Source organism: Nicotiana attenuata, unplaced genomic scaffold (assembly GCF_001879085.1).
Source record: "Nicotiana attenuata strain UT unplaced genomic scaffold, NIATTr2, whole genome shotgun sequence".
NCBI classification, from domain to species: Eukaryota; Viridiplantae; Streptophyta; class Magnoliopsida; order Solanales; family Solanaceae; genus Nicotiana; species Nicotiana attenuata.
This window is the reverse complement of record NW_017672346.1, coordinates 74,409-97,085: the sequence shown is the minus strand read 5'-3', so window position 1 is coordinate 97,085 and position 22,677 is coordinate 74,409. Positions and strand designations below refer to the sequence as shown.

Below are 22,677 nucleotides of genomic sequence, written 5' to 3'. Positions count from 1 at the left end.
GGAGGTGGGAGAAGAAAAATGGAAAGCACAATGGAATTGTGAAGCACAAAAGGAACGCAAAAAAAAATATAAACGGGAACTTGCGGAGGTGAAGGCGAAACTGAAAGAGGTAGAAGAAGAAAAAGAACAACCGGAAGAACGATTTAAGTGGTTGGAGCGGAGAATAAATGGTAACCGGGACTAAACATTGGCATGTATGTGTTTAGTGTATTTTTCATATTTCATGTATTTTTATTATGTTGGCCTGCTACGTTTGTGTTTGTGCTGTAGTAATGTTTTCCTTGTTTGTTGTACTAAATTTTATTTTAATTGAAGTGGAAGTTAAGTTTAAGTGCTTGTGTTGTTATATGAAACTATCAAACCACGCTTTACATATTACATTTTCCTGCAATTAAATAGCTTTTTCTTCACTCATTCCAGATTGTGGAACATAATTTTATTTGATATATATTGCAACATACACAAGTACAAACACGTATTACAAAAAACAATACCAAAACATACACAAGCTCTTTCATCAGCAATCTGTCCGGCAAAAACTGCCCCAGAATAACCACCCGATGACTGGGGGTTATCCCTACTATGCACGCCCTCATTATTGGGAACGTCTTCCACCTTGACGTACATTTTCAATAATTTTATTACAATAAATTCTCTGTATTCATCCGGAATCCGCAAAAAATCTCTAAGAGTTTCATCATCCTCGATGTTAAACTCAGAATAATAAGCAAACCCCTGCGGAGTCACTGAATACGAAAACATACCGGTTACTTTAAGGTTAACCGAACGCTTCCTCACACTCATTTTTTTACATAACAACGAAACCAATTTATCATACTCCATAGTAAGCGGCAATTTAACATGACACCGTGGAGGTGAGCTATACCTCACAGAGTTATTCTCCAGCACAACCTCACCCCCCAATATAATGAAACCTTTATTTTTGGCTCTTCAGACACTGTAAAAAAATGATTGATAAGAAGAAGAGAGAAGTATGAACGGAAGTTTGAAGTTTGTATTAAATGAATTTTCATAAAATTGAAACGCCTTTAAATAAGGCAAGTCCGAGCTTGGGGTGCAGAATTTTTTTATGTAAAACGTAGTACAGTACCACGTTTTATGTATTTGAATTATTGTTATGTCAGTTAATTATTGGTGGGGCCAAATTAATAAGTGAAATGCAGTACTATATTGCGTTTAAGTAATTCGCAGTATTGTACTGCGAATCCCTTAAAAAAAATAATTTTTTAATAATATACAGTACTATACTGCGAATTACTTTAACGGCTAAATTTCCGTTAAAGTAATTCGCAGTATAGTACTGCATTTTAGGCATTTATATAACTTTTTTTTTAGTAGTAAAAACGTATTTTGTGCCCAAAAAAGCATTAAAAAAGTTTCGGACTCCTTTTTTCCTTTCCAATCCCTCCAAAGAATAAAAATAATGTGAAACGGATCTTCACGTACTCATTTATAATGACAAGTGTTTCTGCTATTTTCTTCTTGATGTTACATTCTGTATGTGGCTCCAAATAACAACCTCATCACTTGTTGTTTCCGCCTTTTTGTGATATCGAGAAGGTTATTGTGGCTTGTTGCTAGCTACAGCCTAGATGCATCGGTATAAGTAATAAAACAAGATAAGGAAACTCTGAACGCATCTTGGTCTCATATTTTTTTGAAGTATTATCCAACTCCGCTATTTATCACGTTCACAAATAAATACGAAATTTCTATTCGGACCCACCTTTTCCCTAACCACCAGGAGCTTAAGCCACAAAAATCTGGGCCATTTGTTTTCCTTGATCTCTAATTTTATATGGAGGTAATATTAGTATATAGTTTATTTCTGTGAAACCAATAATTTAAAATAATTATTCTAGGTTTAGACCTGATAACCCTCCATATTTTGCAACCTAATATAAACTCAGTAGTTAAACATTAGTACGTTTTTCTCCCTTTTTAGTGAATTTTGCATGTCATCATGAATTCTTTGAATTGGGTAATTTAGTATAATTAATCAACAATCAACTTTCCTAATTAGTTGGAATGGACTATATAAATCCTTTACTATGAGCCCGTTTGGCTTAGCTGACAAGCATAGGTGCTGAAAAGCACTTTTAAGTGCTGAAGCTGATTTAAAAAATAAGCAGTAACGTGTTTGGATAAAAGTGCCGAAATTAATAATAAGCAGTTAAAAAATTGGGTATACAAAGAGTTTTGTTTCAAAAAGAAGTATTTTAGGGATAGAATAGTAAATATTTTGGTCAAACCTAAAGTGCTTATAAGTTGCAATTTGATAAGCTGGGGGAGACCAACTTATGGCTTTTGGCTTATTTTTGGCTTATAAGCACTTAACTTATAAGCACTTTTAATTTTACCAAACGCGTAGATAAGCCAAAAAGTGCTTATAAGCAAGTTTGACCAGCTTATAAGCTTAGCCAAACACCCTCTATATCTATTCCACTCTTTTTAGGTCAATTTTAGTCAAATACTAAATAATTTGTCTTTGAAGGCAAATTAGTAAGAGCCCGTTTGGCTTAGCTGATTTAGAGTAGCTGATAAGCATTAGGTGCTGATAAGCACTTTTAAGTGCTGAAACTGATTTAAAAGATAAGCACTTACGTGCTTGGATAAAAGTGCTGAAATTAATAATATGCAGTGGATGAACTGGGTATACGAAGAGTTTTGTTTTAAAAAGAAGTATTTTACGGATAGAATAGTAAATATTTTGGTCAAACTTAAAGTGCTGTAGACATCTAAATTTTATTGGATCAAGCTAAATCCTAAATTCAAGATACTACAAGACCTCTTGAAATTCTAGGAGTCTGTCAGTGTTGCTTGGAGGCTACTCTACTAAAACCCAGCATTGGAGGCTACTCTATCCTAACCCTAGGTCATTCCTATAAAAAGGATAACGTATTCTCTTAAAAAGTCATCTCAAAAAATGGAGATCATCCCGAAAATCTCATAAACTCATGGGATATTCACAAAGAGATCAAGATGCGGCCGGATAAACATAATTTCATGGAGGTCAAATACATCCCATGAAGGTTTGCATCATCCTACGTTGCCCTCGAATCACGGAGATAATCAGGAGAGAAGAATCAAGGGAGAAACAGAATTGTACCCACAATTATTTATCAATAAAATTATGTTTCTTCATATTTGTATTGTGATTGCATTTAATTTTCTACTCTACGAAAATTTATTGCAAACAAGTGCTTATAAGCTGAAATTTGATAAGTTGGGGGAGACCAACTTATGACTTTTAGCTTATTTTTGGCTTATAAGCACATAACTTATAAGCACTTTTAATTTTACCAAACGCGTAGATCACCCTCTAAGTACAAGTCATTTATTAGATCTCACACTTATCCCTATGTAAACTAGTTCAATCTCAAGTACAACCTAAAATTTTCTTAATTATAAGATTAGCCCTTTCCTTCCAAGTAAATAAAGGACTCGTAGTTTCTAATTTTGCAGCTAATTTCCTAGTATTTTTCATGAAAATAGGCTTAATTTGCTTACTACATTAAGCACGAATAATCTCTGTTTTTTTTTCTTTCCTTTTTCTGATTTTCTGGAATCTGCCAAAGGGTCTATATCTGTGCTTATGAGGAGGAAAATTAACCAAGTAAAGGAAAACCAAATTATTCAAAATTAAATAAGACGTGCCATTCCCTCCTCTTCTTATTATATAGTATTCATTTATTTATAGGGAGTCGATTGGTTAAGACCACACGTCCCCCTTTATCCTCTTTTTTCTTTAGTTATTCAACTACAACTCTCTCTTTAGCTTTCTGAAGCAAAAGAAAGGCAACTAATGGATCCATACAAGGTAAAATTCTAATTCTTCTCTCCAACTTATGCTCTTTCTCACTTGGAAATTTTAGCTGTTGGTAAATTATAATAATGTTATTACCGAGGGGCATGGTGGAATGGTTGAAATCTTCATTGTTAATTAGAGGTCTCGGTTTTGAACCTGCTAGTTAATTGGCTATATGAGTTTCGGTTTTGAACAAACAATACTACTATTATTATCCGAGGCGGAGCTACAATTTGAAGTTTGTGGGTTCTAAATTTGATGTCGAACCCAAAGCATGTCTTAGTTACTGGATTCGCAATTATATACTAATACAAATCTAATAGATTTTCTAATAGAAATACAAGATCTATGAAAAGGCTACCGGGTTCGGCCGAACCCGTAAATAATATCCTACCTCCGCCCCTGATTATTGTTTGCTTAACTACTTTCCTAATGTTTCTCTAAGTTGGCTGCAGTTCACTGTTTTACTGTGTGCATGCATGTATCTAATTTCAGAATTTCTTAATTTCCTTATGAAACTTATGTATGGTTTTGTTGCTGTTGTTGTTATAATGCAGTACCGTCCGTCAAGTGCCTTCAATTCTCCATTCTGCACCACTAATTCTGGTGCTCCTGTTTTTAACAACAATTCATCTCTTACTGTTGGTGCAAGAGGTATGACTCATTGACTTTTTTTGTCTTAAAATCATTTCAAATGGAAATTTCTTGTACTTTCATTTTGCAAAAACTTGAGTTAAAATGAGATGTATGAAGATGGCCTCATGCCTCTTGATAACTACTTCTGGTTTGTGTGCTAAAATGTGCTCTTGCCAATAATTTTTGTAGGATTTAACCTCTGGATATAAGTTGTGTAATACCCCAGACTTTAGACAGAGTCCCACATCGGCAAAACACAAGAGAGATGCTGGGTATATAAGTTATTAACAAGTCTTAGACCCTAGTGACGCGTTTTAAACCCGTGAGGGCCTAGGCCCAGAGCGGACAATATCACTAGCGGGCTGGGTTGTTACAGATGGTATCAGAGTCACTCTTGTGTCAGCCTTGCCGATGGTAGGCGGGGCAAACCTCAGTGCTGAGTCTAGGCGTGTATGTAATACCCCAGACTTTAGACAGAGTCTCACATCGACAAAACACAAGAGAGATGCTGGGTATATAAGCTAACAAGTCTTAGACCATAGTGACGCATTTTAAACCCGTGAGGGCCTAGGCCCAGAGCGGACAATATCACTAGCGGGCTGGGCTGTTACAAGTTCTATACACCGGCAGTATAAAGAATACTTTTACACTATTAATGAATTTTAACTTGTGATAGGGTGTTAGTTACCATTTTTACTGACCACCAATTAATGTTTATCAAGAAAATTCAGGTGTAATCAACTAATAAATGACCTGAATGTGTAAATATTTACACAGTCACACATAAGTTAAACTCATTGTTGTAAGTGTAACGAGTTAATACTATTATATGCTCCACGCTTGGCTAAGACATTGCTTATTTCAATATCCGTTCAGAAATAGCTATTGTTAAGTTACTCGCGAGATGTTTGCTAACATAACTAGCACCCTCTAGGACTAATGTTAATTTTACAGAGTTTAAGTTATACACACTTAGAGTATGAAGAAATTTTACAATCAGTGCAATTTAACCAGTTATAACAGGTTATCACTCTATTTTTAGATTACTATATCAAACGTGATACTGAGAGCGATGTTGTTGTATGATAGACTCTTTTACATATTTGTGTCTGTGGCTGCTCATAATTTTCTTGGCAGGTCCTGTATTGCTTGAGGATTACCATTTGGTGGAGAAACTTGCCAATTTTGACAGGGAACGTGTCCCTGAACGTGTTGTTCATGCCCGGGGTGCTAGTGCCAAAGGGTTTTTCGAAGTTACCCATGACATCACTCACCTTACCTGTGCTGATTTCCTTCGAGCTCCTGGTGTCCAGACTCCCGTCATTGTTAGATTCTCCACTGTTATACATGAGAGGGGTAGTCCTGAAACTCTGAGGGACCCTCGTGGTTTTGCTGTCAAGTTCTACACCAGAGAGGTACGCGCGAATTACAACATCTAATTTGACAAGTTACAAATACTAGTTCATTCATTTACCGTTATATCTTCAATTTCCATGTACAGACTGGATTATATTTATCAATTTCCTTATTCGCACATGACTTAAAAATATGTTCCTTCTTAATTAAGTGTTGCCTGGACTGCTTAGTAGAGGATGTTATGTTGCAACTTAAATACGATATGAACTTCATTTAATGTTTGTATCTGCATGTCTTAGGGACCTATTTTTAAATACTCTGCATATGGGTCTACTTATTTGCTTCTATCAGGTTATGTAAATATGATAGTGATTGTTCATGTTGCTTAACACCGTAGTAGAGACCATAGGGCCCTCTGATATTCAATACCTTGCAGTGACTGTTATGCTGCCTAATTTTTCATACTCTCATCGAGAAATGATTTCGTATTTAGTTTTTTAAACATGCCTGAATTATATTTGGGATTTGTTGATTGTATTTGAAGTTAATCCTTATCTTCTGCCTGAATTCTGATATGCCTCCTCTGCATCAGGGAAACTTTGATCTGGTAGGGAACAACTTCCCTGTCTTCTTCATCCGTGATGGAATGAAGTTCCCTGACATGGTCCACGCGCTGAAGCCAAATCCTAAATCCCATATCCAGGAGAATTGGAGGATCCTTGATTTTTTCTCTCATGTTCCTGAAAGCCTGCACATGTTCACTTTCCTCTTCGACGATATTGGTATTCCACAAGATTACAGGCATATGGACGGTTCTGGTGTCCACACATTCACATTGATCAACAAGGCTGGGAAATCAACCTATGTGAAGTTCCACTGGAAGCCCACATGTGGTGTCAAGTCCTTGTTGGAAGAAGAAGCAGCCCGTATCGGAGGAGCAAATCACAGCCACGCTACTCAGGACCTCTATGACTCTATTGCCGCTGGAAATTATCCTGAATGGAAGCTCTTCATTCAGACTATGGATCCAGATCATGAAGACAGATTTGATTTCGATCCACTTGATGTTACGAAAACTTGGCCAGAGGATATCTTGCCTTTGCAGCCGGTGGGAAGATTAGTTCTGAACAAGAACATTGATAACTTCTTTAATGAGAATGAGCAGCTAGCTTTCTGCCCTTCTATTGTGGTTCCAGGGGTTTATTACTCTGATGATAAGATGCTTCAAACTCGTATTTTCTCCTACTCTGATACCCAGAGGTATCGACTTGGACCAAACTATTTGCAACTTCCTGCTAATGCTCCAAAGTGCGCTCATCACAACAATCACTACGATGGCTCCATGAATTTTATGCACAGGGATGAGGAGGTATTTTCTCTCTCCTTCGATAACACAGTACATATCCATATTTGATTGAGATTTTGCTAAAGAGTTCAAGTTCTTACAAGTTATAAAATTGTTTTACACCATCAGGTTAATGTTCTTTATTTTTACCAAGTATAACAATAAGGTACTTTTCATAGCAAAGGTGATGTAGTAACTTAAAGAATAGGAAATAACCAGTTATTTCGCACTGATATGGTAAAACTTCTTTACATGTCAGTGTATATAACTTAAATCCTATGCTAACACCACAAAGCCAATACGTTGTTGCAACATATGGCTTCACCTTATGTGTGCCTTCACCTTAGCGTGGAAGTTCATATCCATTGAAATAGTCCTCAGATTATCTTAATTAGGCTTTTTTATTAAAAAGCATAATACAGTGTTGTAACCTCAGTTTAATTAATGTCTTTGTTTATTGTTATTTGATGTTTCAATTATGGTGTTACTTTATACGTAATAGCTAATGCATGGTTAATTACAGATCGACTACTTCCCTTCAAGGTATGATCCTGTTCGCCATGCTGAGAAGTATCCTATTCCTTCTACAATGTGCACTGGCAAACGCGAGAAGGTTTGTTCCTTCTACCTTTTATGAATTCTGAAGCAGTGTAAAGTTGACATCCTGAATTGATCCAGTGGCCCTAACAACTTAAGTAGATATCCATAGATGCCTTTTGAAGTGGACCCTTAATCCAACACAAGACTTATTTTAACTTTTTTGCTGCTGAATTTTCTTACAGTGTGTCATTCAGAAAGAGAATAATTTCAAGCAACCAGGAGAAAGGTATCGCTCGTTCACACCAGACAGGTAAACATGATTGACGTATCTTAAAGTGTGGCGTTGTTAAGTTACATTCAGTAGCCCTAAACCCCATCTCCTTCATTCTGTTTGACATACTTGTTTTTTCAATCATAGGCAAGAACGCTTTATTCGTCGGTGGGTGGAGGCCTTGTCTGATCCTCGGATCACTTACGAGATACGCAGCATTTGGATCTCATACTGGTCTCAGGTCAGTACTCCATCATACCCTATATTTATTTATGTGTTAGGCAGATAAGGATTTAGGGCAGATACTCGTTACTTTCGGTTCAAACTATGTATACATGCAAAAAAAATTTAAAAGACATACATATTATAACATCGCACTCATTCTGAATATACTGACTCTAGATTTTGAATTCGCCTCTAGACTATTATGTCGAATTCTGAAGCTTATCTTGGCATGTTTTTTCAACGATTCTAGTTCAGTAAATCAACCGTGGCTCGTGTTCACTTCACTTATTGTCAGAAAAATAATCCCAAGCATTTCATAGGGGGCGACAACTGATTCTGTAAAATTTCCTGACTATGTTAAATGGATTACTGCAGGCTGACAAATCTCTGGGTCAGAAGCTTGCTTCTAGGCTTAATGTAAGACCAAGCATATGAAGATGAAGCTTTTAATGGTTTCGGAGGAGATGATCTAAATGCGCGAGTCTCAAGGCATTAATAACTCATTCCAGTCGTATAAGCAAGATGTATAATGTGGTGGCGATCATATTAAGATGAAATAACTAGAGCACTCCTAATACATATGCATTCATTATTGTGTTGCTGTTATATGAATGAGTGAAACAATGGAAGTTACAGATAATATTTCTTTTCTTGTACTATACTTATTTATCATCAATTTTGCCATGAATGCTTGTTGGGTAGCAAAACAGGGAAAGGTCTTGACAGTGGAGCACCTTTTATGGGTTCAAACAACGTATATATAGAAATGAACATAATTGTCCAATATATGGCTGAATCTAAAGCTCAAATAATGTCTTTATTCAATAAACACGACAGAACGCTACAGTAAATTTCAGGACCTACAGTAAATTAGCTCCTGACTAAAGAACATAGCATATAGTTCGAAACTAGGAATGTACGTATATTCGCTTAATTGCGTTTTTTACTTCAAATAGTTCTACGTTAAGCATTGATTCGTATATGGATATGTAACCATGCATTTCCTGCACCGAGAATGAAATGTTTAATTAGTATTGGGAGCAAGTTTTATAGTCTAAAATGTGAAAACATTTAATTTCCAAGAAATGTGCAAACTTCTTATGCAAGATAAGAGTAAATGTCCCAACCTTAGAAATTCTTTAAGCTTTCTAAATTATAAATTACTTATCATGTTATGGTGCTTAGGAAAAAGAAAAGAGAAAATACGTGTAGATATAGAATTTAATTTTTGTGCACAGACAAGGTAAAGTGATTTTTACAATATCATATAGTCTAAAAAAAACTACGGTTAACTATATATAAGAAAAAAAAATGAGATTATTAGCCTGAAAAAAAAAAAGCATATTACCTTTTACAACGAGGGTGAATCTAGAGTGTTAGTTATGGATTCACGTGAAATTAATAACTTGCAAATCCAGTATATATAATTGTATATCAAAAAATTCATTAAGTATCTATAAATATTTGATTGTACATGCAATTATTATTGTAGTACTAAACAGTGATCAAGTCATAATTTTCATTAAGGGGTGTCAAAATATATAAAAATAAACCAATGAAAAAATTAAAGGGAGTCAACATGTATATAACTATATATGCATATAAATAAAATTTACCTACCTATACGATATATTTTTCCCCAGAATTATAAGTGGCTCTGATGGTAGGCTAGAACCCGTATTGCAGTCGTGGTTTGCACTTCAATTACTGCATTTTACTTTTGTTTGAGCTTAAATGTTAGTGTATTGCACTTATTATGTATTTTTGTCACGACCCAAAATCACCGTTCGTGATGGCACCTAATTCAACCTGCTAGGTAAGTCAACTAACAGATAATACAACTCAACTGAGATTATAAGAGAATAGAGAATAGATAACTGAACTTTTACAAAATTTACCCAAGACCTGGTAGTACGACTCATGAGCTTCTAAGACTTGGAATTTATAAAGCTGGTACGAATAAATACACATTCTGTTTGATAGATACATAAACATAATAGCAAAACCTAAGCTACCAAGGACAAGAGGCAGCTATATCCGGAATGTGCGAACATCTTCAGAATCAGCACCCGGCATCACCAGCAACTCTACTCTAGAAATCTGTAAACATCGTACAGAAGTGTAGTATCAGTACAACCGACCCCATGTACTGGTAAGTATTTTGTCTAACCTCGTCGAAGTAGTGACGAGGCTTTTAGACAAAAGATGCTGATATTCATAACTTGTACATTAGACTAACAGTATAGGCAATTCAAAACATAACAGGTAAAAGTACCATATACAACTCTGCGAGATAGTCAACAATTACTAGAAGGAATCACAGTAGAAGATTTACAATATTTCCTGGTATGAGAAGTATATCCAAGATATCGAGTTAAATGGCACGGTAACACCCTTCGTACTTCTATCTCTTCATCACCATATATAAATAAATTATGTGTGAAACACATTTCGTGCGTTCAACTCATCCTTCCAAATGTATGTATAACAGAACCAACCAGATGACATAAATACCAATAACGGAAATTATAAAGTAGGAAATACGCAAGTAGCAACAATGGACAAGGATATACATGTGGGCAACAGTAAAAGACTAAGCGGAAAGCGCGTGAATAATAACAACAATTGGAGAACAAGGAATATCAACTTCAATTAACTAGCATAATGGAGGCCTAAGTACAATATAACAAATAAGAAGGAAACGCATGATCTTTACAAGTTAACAAGTAAGGGCATGAATGACTAGCATGGTGGAAGACTTATACTAAAGTGCAACAGAATATATGCGTCATGAGTATAATTATAAAAGCGAGAAATAGGCACGGTATTTGCAAGTTAAGCGAGTAGAAGGTATGAGCAACACAACAACAATTGAGAAAGAGATCAATGACAAAATAATAGCAACAAGTCACATCAGATCTATTATTATGATAATAACAGTTCAAGGTAAAGACATGAACGTATACACGGAAGACTGATATCAAACATAATGCATGTCCCTCATCCTCGCCTGCACGGAAACACCTATCGTGCCATGATCTCACGATAACATAAAAGCATAACAATATAAATGAAACGATACAGCATCACCCTTCGTGCTTTTACTCTCAAATGATGTGGCACGGCATCACCCTTCGTGGTTTCACTCTCAATATATGGTACGACATCACCCTTCGTGCTTTTAGTCTCATTATGTGGCACGGCATCACCCTTCGTGCTTTGCGCTCTCCCTCACATGATAATGTATAAACAATGGCACGGCATCACCCTTCGGGCTTCACACTCTTCCTTACCAAGCATATGTATATCAATGACAAACAAGGCAGGAAACATAAATAACATCAAGGAGAGTGTTCTAACGAATATTCCAAACAAATCCCAATCACGACTTGTCAACAATGATTCAACAACCCTCAAGAACCGTATTATTCAAATACTTCCACGAATCTCAAGAATATCGGCCGTAGTAATGTAGCAATAATGTCGCATAGAGATGATCGAATTAGACACATCAATATATTCTAGAATTTCTGTCAAGTTTGATCAAGTTATAATAAGCTAAGTCTTGATTTCTATCATTTAATATTATGTTCTTAGTATCCAAGACTCAAGTAAGGCATGAAGCAAGAGGTCACGAAATTCTACAAATATAAATCTAACATAATCCAGACCCCCACCCCCCACCCCCCACCCCCCATCCCCCGGGCATGATTAACCCTGGCACATACATATATGTTTGTCACCTCATATATGTATCACCCCCGCATGTAGCAAACAATGACAAATAGGAGGAAAATTTCCTCAACAAAGTTAGGCAAAACACTTACATCAATTCGGCTAACTCAACACTCAATTTAGCCTTTTTCTTTACAAATTCGCCTCCGCCTGGCTCATCTAGCCCACGACGACTTGAATACATCACAATGCATAAGAAAAGAATTTCAATTAATAAAGTTGTGATTGTTATTCAATTTTTAAAAAGTCAACAAAAGTCAAACCCCCGGGCCCCCTCGACCAAAACCTTGGTCCAAGGGTAGGTCTTGACTACCCACAACCTCACGAGTCCAAATATGTGTTTTGTTTTCAAATCCGAATCCTATTCGACTCCCAAATCCCAAATTTTTATTTTTTCAAAACTTTGACAAAATCCCCAAATTTTTCCATAGATTTCTCATGAATTTGATGTTAAATCTTATATAAAATCATGAAATATAGTTGAAAATTGATTAGAGGTATTTACCCAATGATTTGGTATGAAAATTCCTTCGCAAAATTGCCTCACATCGAAGTTAGGGTTCAAAATATATGAAATGAAGCTGAGACTCGAAATTCTGAACACTTAACAGGTTGCAGATGTCGCATTTGCAACATGGGTTTCGCAAATGCGAAAAACTTATCGTAATTGCAAACCTGGAGGATTCCTGTCAAGGTCGCATTTGCGAACAAAACTTCGCAAATGCGAAGATCAACTTTTGCAAATGTAGCAGGGCTCATCGCAAATGCGAGTTTGGCCCAGCAGCCCAGGCTTCGCAAACGCGATGGCTGCTTCGCAAATGCGACAAGTTGCGACACAAACATCGCAAATGCGATTATACCAGCACCAACAATCAATCATTATGAGAAATCATTCCGAAACCAATTCGAAACTCACCTGAGCCCTCGGGGCTCTAAACCAAATATGCACACAAGTTTAAAAACATCATACGAACTCGCTCGCGTGATCAAAACATCAAAATAACCTCTGAAACCACGAATCGGACGCCATAACGCATGAGGATCAAATTAAACTTCAAGAACTTCTAGAATCACAACCAAACGTCCGAACCATATCAAATCAATTCCGAATGACGCCAAATTTTGCAGACAAGTTCTATATGACCAAAAAACCTACTCGAAGCTTCAAATCACGCATAACTACCTCGAAACAACAAATCACACCTCAAGGTAAAATCAATAAACTTTGAAACTTCTACTTCTACCGCCGATGCCGAAACCTACCTAATCGCCTCCGATTGACCTCAAATTGTTCACACAAGTCACATTTGCCATTATGGAACTATTCCAACTTCCGAAATCAGAATTCGACCTCGATATCAAAAGGTCCACTCCCGATCAAACCTCCCAAAAATCCAATTTTCGCCAATTCAAGACTAATTCGACTACAGACCTCCAAATTACAATCCGTACGCACTCCTAAGTCCAAAATCACCCAACGGAGCTAACAGAATCGACGAAATTTCATTTCAAGGTCAAATGCTAAAAAGCCAAACTTGGTCAATTCTTCTAACTTAGAACTTAAATCTTGAAGTTCATTCTTCCAAATCGATTCCGGATAACTTGAAAACCAATACCTATGATTTACACAAGTCATAATACATCATACGGAGATACTCGAGCCCTCAAAATACCGAGCGAAGTGCAGATACTCAAAACGACCAGTCGGGTCGTTACAGTTTATGCCTTAGAGGAAGTGATTCCGAGTTAAAAAGATAATTTGGAACTAAATCGAACGATGTGGAGCTTTGATGTCTGAGTAAAGCCCAAAAAATTAAGCCGGGATCATGTTCGGGGGTCGAGGACCAACTCTGGATATCAAAAAGTTAGAAAACAGAAATTACTCTAAGAAAATTGCACTACCGCTTGCCCAAGTGTCCCTCTTCAGCTTGAAAAGGGTAGTTTCATCCGAGCCCGTTCCTACATGTTATAAATACACCAAAAATACGATTTTTAGAGGACTTTTGACCTTGGAAGCTTTGGGAGAGCATTAAAAGCTACAAGACACAGGATTTCATCATCTTTCCAGCAATTCAATACGGGAGTTTAGATTGTAACGTTATTCTTATTCTTTAACTCATTTTGTGATGACTTCCTCCCTAATTATGGAGTAGTTTACCTTAGGGTTTGACGGATATGGTGTTTTGATAAATATTTGTGGATTTTAACTCTAGTTCTTGCTTGAATTCGTTTATGGAGTTTTGAATTGTTGCAATTTTATTCACCGGTCTATTTAATCGAAAGAGGAGTATTTTGGTGATTATCTTTGCATTATTTTGTTTGATTTAATTCATTGATTCTCGTAAGTAATCGAAAGCGCTTGTTGAATTGTTGACTAAATCAAGTTAGGAGAATATTCGAGAGACGTTTTCTTAAACACTAATCCATTAATGCATGCTTGCATACTTACGGAGTTCTTATATTAGTTCACCTCGTAGAGTTAAGGTTTAATCGAGAGAGGAGTCTTGACTACACGTGCGAACTAATCATCGAGTGAATTCGTGAAAATCATTAGAACACTAGAGTGAATTAAGCTAGAGTTAAATCCCTAATAGTTATCTTGCACCTATCCTGTCAAACACTTATTCCTTACATTTATAAGAAACCAACTTTGCTAATCTCTAGTTCTTTGCAGTCAATTGTCAATTTCTCTATTTTAGTAGGTAAACATAGTTCGTAATCATTTAACTTAAGTGTTGATCCTCCTAAATAGCAATTAAACCAGAAATTATTCGAACATTGTTTAAATTCAATCCCTGTGGAGGCGCTATTTTATTATACTATCTTTGATTAGCGAGCATCAATTTCGTATTGTGTTTTGCGCTCCTCAGGCTCTGCCATGGATACTAATTAAATTAATCCATAAACTTTAAACTTTGAATTTGTCTCTTACTGTAACATGTTAAAATACACAAATAGTATAATAATAATAATTCTTCGGGGGACATAAGTTATAGTATATGTTAAATTCATATATTTGTTGTGTGTTACCCACCAAACCAGGGGGCTGACAAGGGAACACAACATATTAGAACATGGAGATAAGAAGTTAAAGATATTGGTACAAGGCCTAACATGTGAACCTTTTCACTAGGCTTCTATATAAATGTTTAATCCTATACAAGAAAAACGGACAAGTACCAGAAAGTGACATGAACTAACTGAGCAGCGACATCTAAGGCATAGTTCGGTATTCCGTTAATTGTACGCGAATCAGCCGTTATATCTCACTCCTTTAATGCCATTTGCCCCTAAAATTTTGTATTTTTTCCTCTTCCATTGTTACCATTCTTGATCCTTTTTGGTTTGGTTGGGTTGGGCTAAGCCTCCCCCTGACCTGTTGATTTATTACTTCACTTTTCCTTTCGTTTTTCAGGCTATTGTTCTTCTCAGGTACCTCATTTTTTTTCACTTTCTTTAATCATCTGTGATACAGGATTCTTGATGAATTTTTAATAATGTCCCTGAAATTGTTAGCCCATAAAGGCAATAACTTCTTGGGAATTTTCGTGTCAAGAATGTGTTAGATACGTTTCTTGAAATACTTCTTGTCTGCAAAATAACGAATTGTTTCCTAAATCAAGGTTTAATATGGGGGAAGGATTTGGTCGTCCTCGCCTGGATTGAGTTGTTCTTATATATCTATCCAACAATAGAAAAAACAAAAGTTTTCATATGTGACATACCACTTGTGCTACGTAGAATCATGATTCTCTCTCATTATATGATCTTTAGTCCATCAGGATGGAGAATCAACAAACTGCTAAAGGCAATTACTTTAATGTTTTCTGAGGAAAGAAAGTACTTTAGACAACAGCAACAACAACAAACCCTGTGCAATCCCACACAGTGGGGTCTGGGAAAGAAAGAAAGTACTTTAAACGTACTATTAATTAAACCCCAACATGTAATTTGTATCGAGTTTACAGTTGCATTATTTTGTTGTGTTGGTTACCTAACAGAGCTGCTCTATTTGCACTGGTTGTTGCGATGGATGTCGAGCACATATTGTTGACACATCCATATATATAATTCATATAAACCTGCATAATGTCTATTTATGTTGCAAGTATCAGAGTTTATTAGTACTTGTGGCATTGTCACCCATCATATTGAATTCTTGTGTTGGTATGTTTCATATTTTGCATGTCCCGCTTAAATTGATCCGCATAGACAATGGTTTGGTAATCAACTTTGTGTTTCAGTGTCGGTAGCATTTTAAATTATGATGGAGAAAGCAGATCCTTCACAGAATCTATATACAAGGATGCGACTTTGGGAATTCCCAGATCAGTATGTTGTTGAGCCTACTGATGGATCCCGTGGTTCGTGTTTGGAGATTAGTCGCATGGATGGATCTATGAAACTAATAGGTTTACTTGCTTCTGTTCCTGTTTATGAATTTCTTCTGGACTTAAACTATTTATTAAGCTAACAGTATTCTATTTCTGGTATGTTTTCTCTATGTTAGATGACGTTCCGGAATGCAGTTCGGTTCGTGTTCCTAAAATCCGGACAATATTTGGTGTTATAGGCACACTCAAACTTCTGGCTGGTAAGTAGTTTTAGGAAGCACTAAAAATTTCAAGTTTTTGCTTTTATATTTCAATAGAAGGTCAGCTCTCAGTAGATCAAAATTCATTTGTCCATGTGCTTTATATCAAATAATAATAATAATGTCCCTTATACATGTCAAGATTGTCCCCTTTTGTTGATCGTTCTCTGGCAGATTTTATTCCATAAAATAATCACACACAGATACAATATATAGAAAGAAGTTGAAAGAAATATCAAAATTCAAGAAAGAATGAATATGAGTTCTCTTTATCCCGCTATACCTTATGTTAGTAAGTGGCCGTGCTATTGGACCTGCTAAATTCTGATCTAGTGTGTGCTGTTCTTTCATTCAGGTTCATATTTACTGGTCATAACGGAACGTGAATGTGTGGGATCTTACTTCGGGCACCCTATCTTTAAAGTTTCATCAATGAAATATTTTCCTTGCGATCACTCTCTCAAGAACTCTCCTGCTGAACAGGTAGGTCTCCGATTTCCAATTTGCTTTCCTATTCCTGTTTCTTTTTAATCTCATGCTAGTATTTTCATTTATGTACCTATGATATAGCTTTGGCTTTTGGCAGAAAAACATGGAAGCTCAGTTTTTGGCACTGCTTAATGTTGCAGAGAGGACTCCTGGTCTGTACTTCTCTTATGATGTCAATTTAACATTAAGGTGAAATGTCTTTTCAACCTTCTACCTGCTTATATGTCCCTTCTTTTTATTTTTTATTTTTATGTTCGGCTAGGCACAGAATCCATTCTCTATGTAAGTATATATTTTCCAAATTCTGAAGCTTAGAGATTTAGTCTTTGGTCCTTTCTGGGGGCTATTGGTTAGTGTATACCGACTTACTTGTTTGGACTCCCTCTATGTTTTCCCATATCATTGAACCCCTGAAAAAAATTTAGGTCACTGTCTTCAACGACAAATTAAGGCAATTTCTCTTATTTTTTCAACATTTCTCGGTATTAGACCTCTTTAGGTTACCATCTTTACAGGTGAATTCTATGAGCTAAGAGCTTTTTAAATATAAAGTATTACTATTTTCAATTTGGAAATGTTGTCTTCTGCAGCCCACACGGAATATATTTGACACATTTGTATTGCTGATTGTCTTTCATCTGATTGTTAAGATATCACAGTGCAGTGCTTAACAGTAAGATACTTATGGTTCACACTGCAGTGCTCAGCGACTGCATGATTTGGGTGATGAATCCAAGTTGCTTTCTCTATGGAGACAAGTAAGTGTTGTAAATGTCCTATAGATGTGATGGTGTAGCTCTGATTGCTTAAAGTCATCTATTTAAATGCAGCAGCTTTCTTGCTTCTAAATTATATTAGTTGGTGGACAAGCAACTGTAATCTCAAAGATCGCTTTTAATTTCTTTTATGCAGGCAGACCCTCGATTTCTTTGGAACAACTATATGATGGAAGTGATGATAGATAAAAAGGTCAGGTATCTATGTGCTTTGGGTTCATTTTATTCTCTCATTAGGTTTTTGACTCATTTGTTATGCCTTGAATTTACAGCTTGACCCATTCTTGCTTCCTGTCGTCCAAGGCAGTATCCTTGTAAATTCAGTTAAATTCACAGATTATTCCAAGTAGCACATCTACTTTAACTCCTGCGCGTTGGGAGCTATTATTGTTCCTTTTTTATGTACGCCTTAACTTATCTTAAGGTTTTCACAATTTTCAATCTGCAATTGGAAAAGACATCATTGATGTTACGCTGATTGCAAGGAGATGCAACAGGAGAACTGGTATTCTTTTTTTCTTCTTGTTGTTTTTCTCTTGACTTTGCAATTTGTCAAAGCATGATCAATGAATGTAATGGACAAGGTAATGTTTGACTAAAAAGTATTAAGCCTTCTTAGTTAAACTAATTCAATAAAAAGATTTGGGGCAAATTTTAGCCAAAGATAATTAATTCCAGATCTGAAATAAACGCTAGGAATGAGCAAGCACAACTAAACACAAATTTTGATTACAACAGCGATTGACTCTCACAATGTATGACACAGATAATTGCTCCAATAATATCAAATGATAATGAGGAATACATAAAGGAAAAGAATCACCATGCTCAAACAAGACCGCCCTCTGTCCATTTGATAAACTAGAATTCACGATCCATATTGAGATTCTAGGATCTCATCTTATTTTTCGGTCAGGAGCCAGAGGTTTGGGAGGCCCCCTTCTTCTTTTAGGGATGTAAATTCTGCTATATGCGTATGTGCCCCCCCCCCCCCCCCCCCCGTGTCACACTTTCTCATGATATTTATACCAAACACTTTCCTTACCCAGCGGTCCTTAACCGGAGTTCCTAAGTTCCTGGAATATCCCATAGAATATTCCTCTAGAATATCTAAGTGTTGAACTGGCCGTTCGGACCGAATTGAGTGCTCGACCTCGATCCGGCATGTCGTTTCCTACACGCGACTTCGGCTTGGTTGCTTCTTGGTTGCTCTTCCTTAAGCAGAATTACTTTGACCAGATTTTGACCCATACAATTAGTCCCTCTGCCCATTGGGGTTGCCTTTGGGCGAGCTCGGTGGGCGGACTTCGCCAATTGCACCTTTTGAGAAATTTGAGCACATTGGCCGAAGAGTGACCCTTCATAACGAGATGACGATGCGATGCTTCGGGAGTCGTACCTAACCGTTCTGTCAGTTTAAAACAACGTCAATCTGTCATGCGTCATTATGGCGCACGTTCCCTGCACGTTACATCGTTTTCCATGCTTCCTTTGCTTTGGAATTAACGTGGCGGCGTTTGATTTTCCCGCTTAGGATGTTTGTATCTTTATAAATAGGGGAGAGATCATTTGGTGTTGCTGGTTTAAGTGTTGAATTGGCGGAGAAGGTGATCCAGTTGGAAGGGAAGGCGACCGAGCTGGAGAGGGTCGAAGGAGCTCGAGTAGCAGCCTTGGCGAAGGCCACGGTGCTGGAAGGTACTATCCGCGTTCACAGGTCCGAACGTGCCACTAAAATGGAGACGACCGTTCTGAGGGAGGCGCGGCTTGATGAGCGAATTGGCTAGCTTGAGAGGGACGTCTCGAGCCTAGGCGATCAAGTTACTGCTCTTGAGGCGGAGAAGGCGCAATTGTTGGCTTCGACTCCTCCTGCGCCTGCCTCTGTTTACATTCCTCGCCCCTTGTACGAAATGTGGGTTCACGCTGAGGCTCAGCGGGATATATATAAGGGCTTGTTGGCAGCGGAGAATGTCTCTGAGGTCGCTTTCGAAGAGGATCGAGCTAAAGCACGTGAGGCCCAGCTTGCCTGTGGTTATGATCCCGCGATGCCGGGGCTGGTGGGGTTGATGAGGCCGAGGACGGGCTTGCCTTTGATGAAGAACATTCTGATGGAGAGGGTGATGGTGGAGGTGAAGTTGTTGAACCAGGCGGAGAGAGAGATGGTGGCGTGGACGGGAATAATGCTGAATGAAGCTCTTGTATATAATTTCTCCTCCTCTATTTAGTTATTTTTTTTTGTACTTGGTTGGGTGGGGGCCCCTTTTTGGTCTTTTGTAAAGCGCTATTTTTTCTTTGAATAAAATAGTTGGTTTCTCCTTGATTGTATGCTTTTGGCCTTTCCTTCTTTTTTCTTTTCGAATTTCTTAGATTTTCTCGCAATAAGTCCCTGGCTTTTGGTAGTTAACTCAAGTGAGGTAAGATTTGACCTGCTAATTCTAGCGAGGTTGAATTGTGTCTTGTTGATTCGAGCGAGGTCAAATTTTGTCTTGTTAATTCGAGCGAGGTCGAATGTAAAACAATTCGAATGTAAGTTAGTTCGAGCGAGGTTGAACATATATTGCCTTTGCGTTGGCGTGATGTGCAAATTTGGTGTCGTGTAGGAATGTCATACAGCTTTGTTTATTCATTGGAGAGTATTACATGTTTCCGTTCGATCCGTGCGTACATTCGTGGAGTCCCAGTCTGTCTAGTCCCTTCATTGCTTGGCCTAGAGGAGTAGCCGATAGGCGGGGCGATGAATGTCTTGCTCAAGCTTCGGGACGCCTCGATGTATGGACAAGATCAAATTTTAGCTAGTTGTACCGTTGCATAGTTGATTTGGCAAGCGCGTAGGTGAGTTTTACGCACTTGTGTTCTCTCTGCATGCTGGAGAGATTCGTATATTTTCCGGGCCAGTGATCCGGTCCCAGTCTACACAAGTCTTTCCCTTTATGGCGTTAAGCACCAACTTGTTGGGGGGGGGGGGGGGGGAGAGAGAGTTTTACTCAACCGTTGCCTGCAGATTGGTATGGTACGAAATGTGTTCCTTGTGCGTTGTTTTGATGGCGTTTGTTCCTTGTTCGCGCATCTAGGAGAACGTTCCTGTTCCTATCCTCATCCAAAAAGAAAATAACAAGTTAAATCCAAACGAAGTCATTTGTTACCTTAACCTGATTGGTTGGCGTGGGGAGAGGGGCGCTGTAGAACGTCTCGTTTCGCCCCGCACTCGAATGCTGGCTTTAGATTTGATCTCAGCCTCGCGCTTAGCTTCGCCGTTAGTCGAGTCTGGGCATCTTATGGGCTAACAATTTATTGCGCCCTTTGGGATCTCGAGCTCAAGTTCCGGTCCGATCCGGTCCCAAATGCACAAGAATGAGGGAAACATAAGTTATACTCCGTATATACGGGCAAGACAAACTTGTTATTTCAAAGAATTACACAATAGGCTATCGTCCCTTCCCAAGGGAGGGGGCGGTGTGCATAAAGTATAGATTAGTGTCTAACGTAAACATAGCTAGTAGGATTGTAGACGTGCTCAGTGCGTAGTGTCCATAATCCTACTTTGACAACTCATACTTACGACGTACCACACCCATCACTACAACAAGACGTGGCTTTCGTATAGATATCAAACATAATTTCGATTTCATGCAGAGATCTGACCTTGGTTGGTTCGGTTATTTCAAAAGCTTGCCTACAGATTTCTCAAGTTGGTGTTTGTAATGAGAGGGCGAGGCTATGACAGCCGGGAAGTGGAACTCTGACTGACATTAGATCTAGAGGAAACTAAATTTTGGCTAGAAAATTTCCCATAGACGGCGCCAAATTGTTTGACTAAAAAGTATTAAGCCTTCTTAGTTAAACCAATTCAATAAAAAGATTTGGGGCAGATTTTGGCCAAAGATAATTAATTCTAGATCTGAAATAAATGGTAGGAATGAGCAAGCACAACTAAACACAAATTTTGATTAAAACAGAGATTGACTCTCACAATGTATGAAACAGATAATTGCTCCAATAATATCAAATGATAATGAGGAATACATAAAGAAAAAGAATCACCATGCTCAAACAAGACCGCCCTCCGTCCATTTGATAAACTAGAATTCAAGATCCATATCGAGATTCTAGGATCTCATCTTCTTTTTCGGTCAGGAGCTAGAGGTTTGGGAGCCCCCGTGTCACACTTTCTCCTTTTTAGGGATGTAAATCCCGTTATATGCCTATGTGCTCCCCCCCCCCTGTGTCACACTTTCTCATGATATTTATGTCAAACACTTTCCTTACCCAGCGGTCCTTAACCGCAGTACCTAAGTTACTGGAATATCCCATAGAATATTCCTCTAGAATATCTAAGTATTGAACTGGCCGTTCGGACCGAATTGAGTGCTCGACCTCAATGATAGTCAAATCACTTGCCGGCATGTCGCTTCCTACACGCGACTTCGGCTTGGTTGCTTCTTGGTTGCTCTTCCTTAAGCAAAATTCCTTTGATTAGATTTTGACCCATACAGGTCACAGATAGTGTTATGAGTTTTCTGAAGAATCATCCATTCTCATTAACGTGTATATGAAATGAATGCAAACTATATAGAATCCATGTTGCAACTCACTTCTTTTTACTCTGGTCTTCAGTTTCTGTTAGTTAATCAGTCTTAACCTTTTCTCTCGGTTACTGCAATTGGCTCATCAATGTAGGCACTCGAATGTGGAGAAGAGGGGCTGATTCTGATGGATTTGTTGCAAATTTTGTGGAAAGTGAGCAAATTATCCAGCTGAAAGGGTATACAGCATCATTTGTTCAGGTACACTTGTTCAAACTTTGATTATGACTTGTTTCTACACCAACACTTTTGTTGCTCATGAAATACCCTTTTATACTTATGTAGATATGACTGTTGGGTT

At 37.6% G+C, this 22,677-nt stretch overlaps 2 protein-coding genes across 2 annotated transcripts in view; both read left to right on the top strand.

Annotated features, from left to right (window-relative positions):
• Window positions 1–3,641: 3,641 nt before the first annotated feature.
• Window positions 3,642–8,878, top strand: LOC109212869 (catalase isozyme 1). Its single transcript, XM_019376566.1, has 8 exons — window positions 3,642–3,841; window positions 4,387–4,483; window positions 5,603–5,880; window positions 6,414–7,190; window positions 7,690–7,779; window positions 7,949–8,016; window positions 8,125–8,218; window positions 8,578–8,878. The coding sequence occupies exons 1-8, from the start codon at window positions 3,827–3,829 to the stop codon at window positions 8,635–8,637; spliced, it is 1,479 nt and encodes a 492-aa protein (XP_019232111.1). The 5' UTR covers window positions 3,642–3,826; the 3' UTR covers window positions 8,638–8,878.
• A 6,239-nt stretch (window positions 8,879–15,117) lies between these two features.
• The window catches only part of LOC109212872 (phosphoinositide phosphatase SAC6-like), a 14,621-nt gene continuing 7,061 nt past the window's right edge, over window positions 15,118–22,677 (top strand). The window contains exons 1-10 of the mRNA XM_019376570.1: window positions 15,118–15,369; window positions 16,182–16,349; window positions 16,448–16,531; window positions 16,887–17,014; window positions 17,118–17,209; window positions 17,721–17,778; window positions 17,933–17,989; window positions 18,069–18,102; window positions 18,221–18,301; window positions 22,471–22,577. Coding sequence (XP_019232115.1) covers window positions 16,202–16,349; window positions 16,448–16,531; window positions 16,887–17,014; window positions 17,118–17,209; window positions 17,721–17,778; window positions 17,933–17,989; window positions 18,069–18,102; window positions 18,221–18,301; window positions 22,471–22,577 — 789 coding nt within the window. The 5' untranslated portion in view covers window positions 15,118–15,369; window positions 16,182–16,201. The remainder of the gene's footprint in view (window positions 15,370–16,181; window positions 16,350–16,447; window positions 16,532–16,886; window positions 17,015–17,117; window positions 17,210–17,720; window positions 17,779–17,932; window positions 17,990–18,068; window positions 18,103–18,220; window positions 18,302–22,470; window positions 22,578–22,677) is intronic.

Excerpts from the sequence above, each read along its gene's own strand:
- LOC109212869 (XM_019376566.1), top strand. Across the intron at positions 5,881-6,413 it reads TCAAGTTCTACACCAGAGAG|GGAAACTTTGATCTGGTAGG; the intron begins GTACGCGCGAAT and ends CCTCTGCATCAG. Across the intron at positions 7,191-7,689 it reads TTATGCACAGGGATGAGGAG|ATCGACTACTTCCCTTCAAG; the intron begins GTATTTTCTCTC and ends GGTTAATTACAG.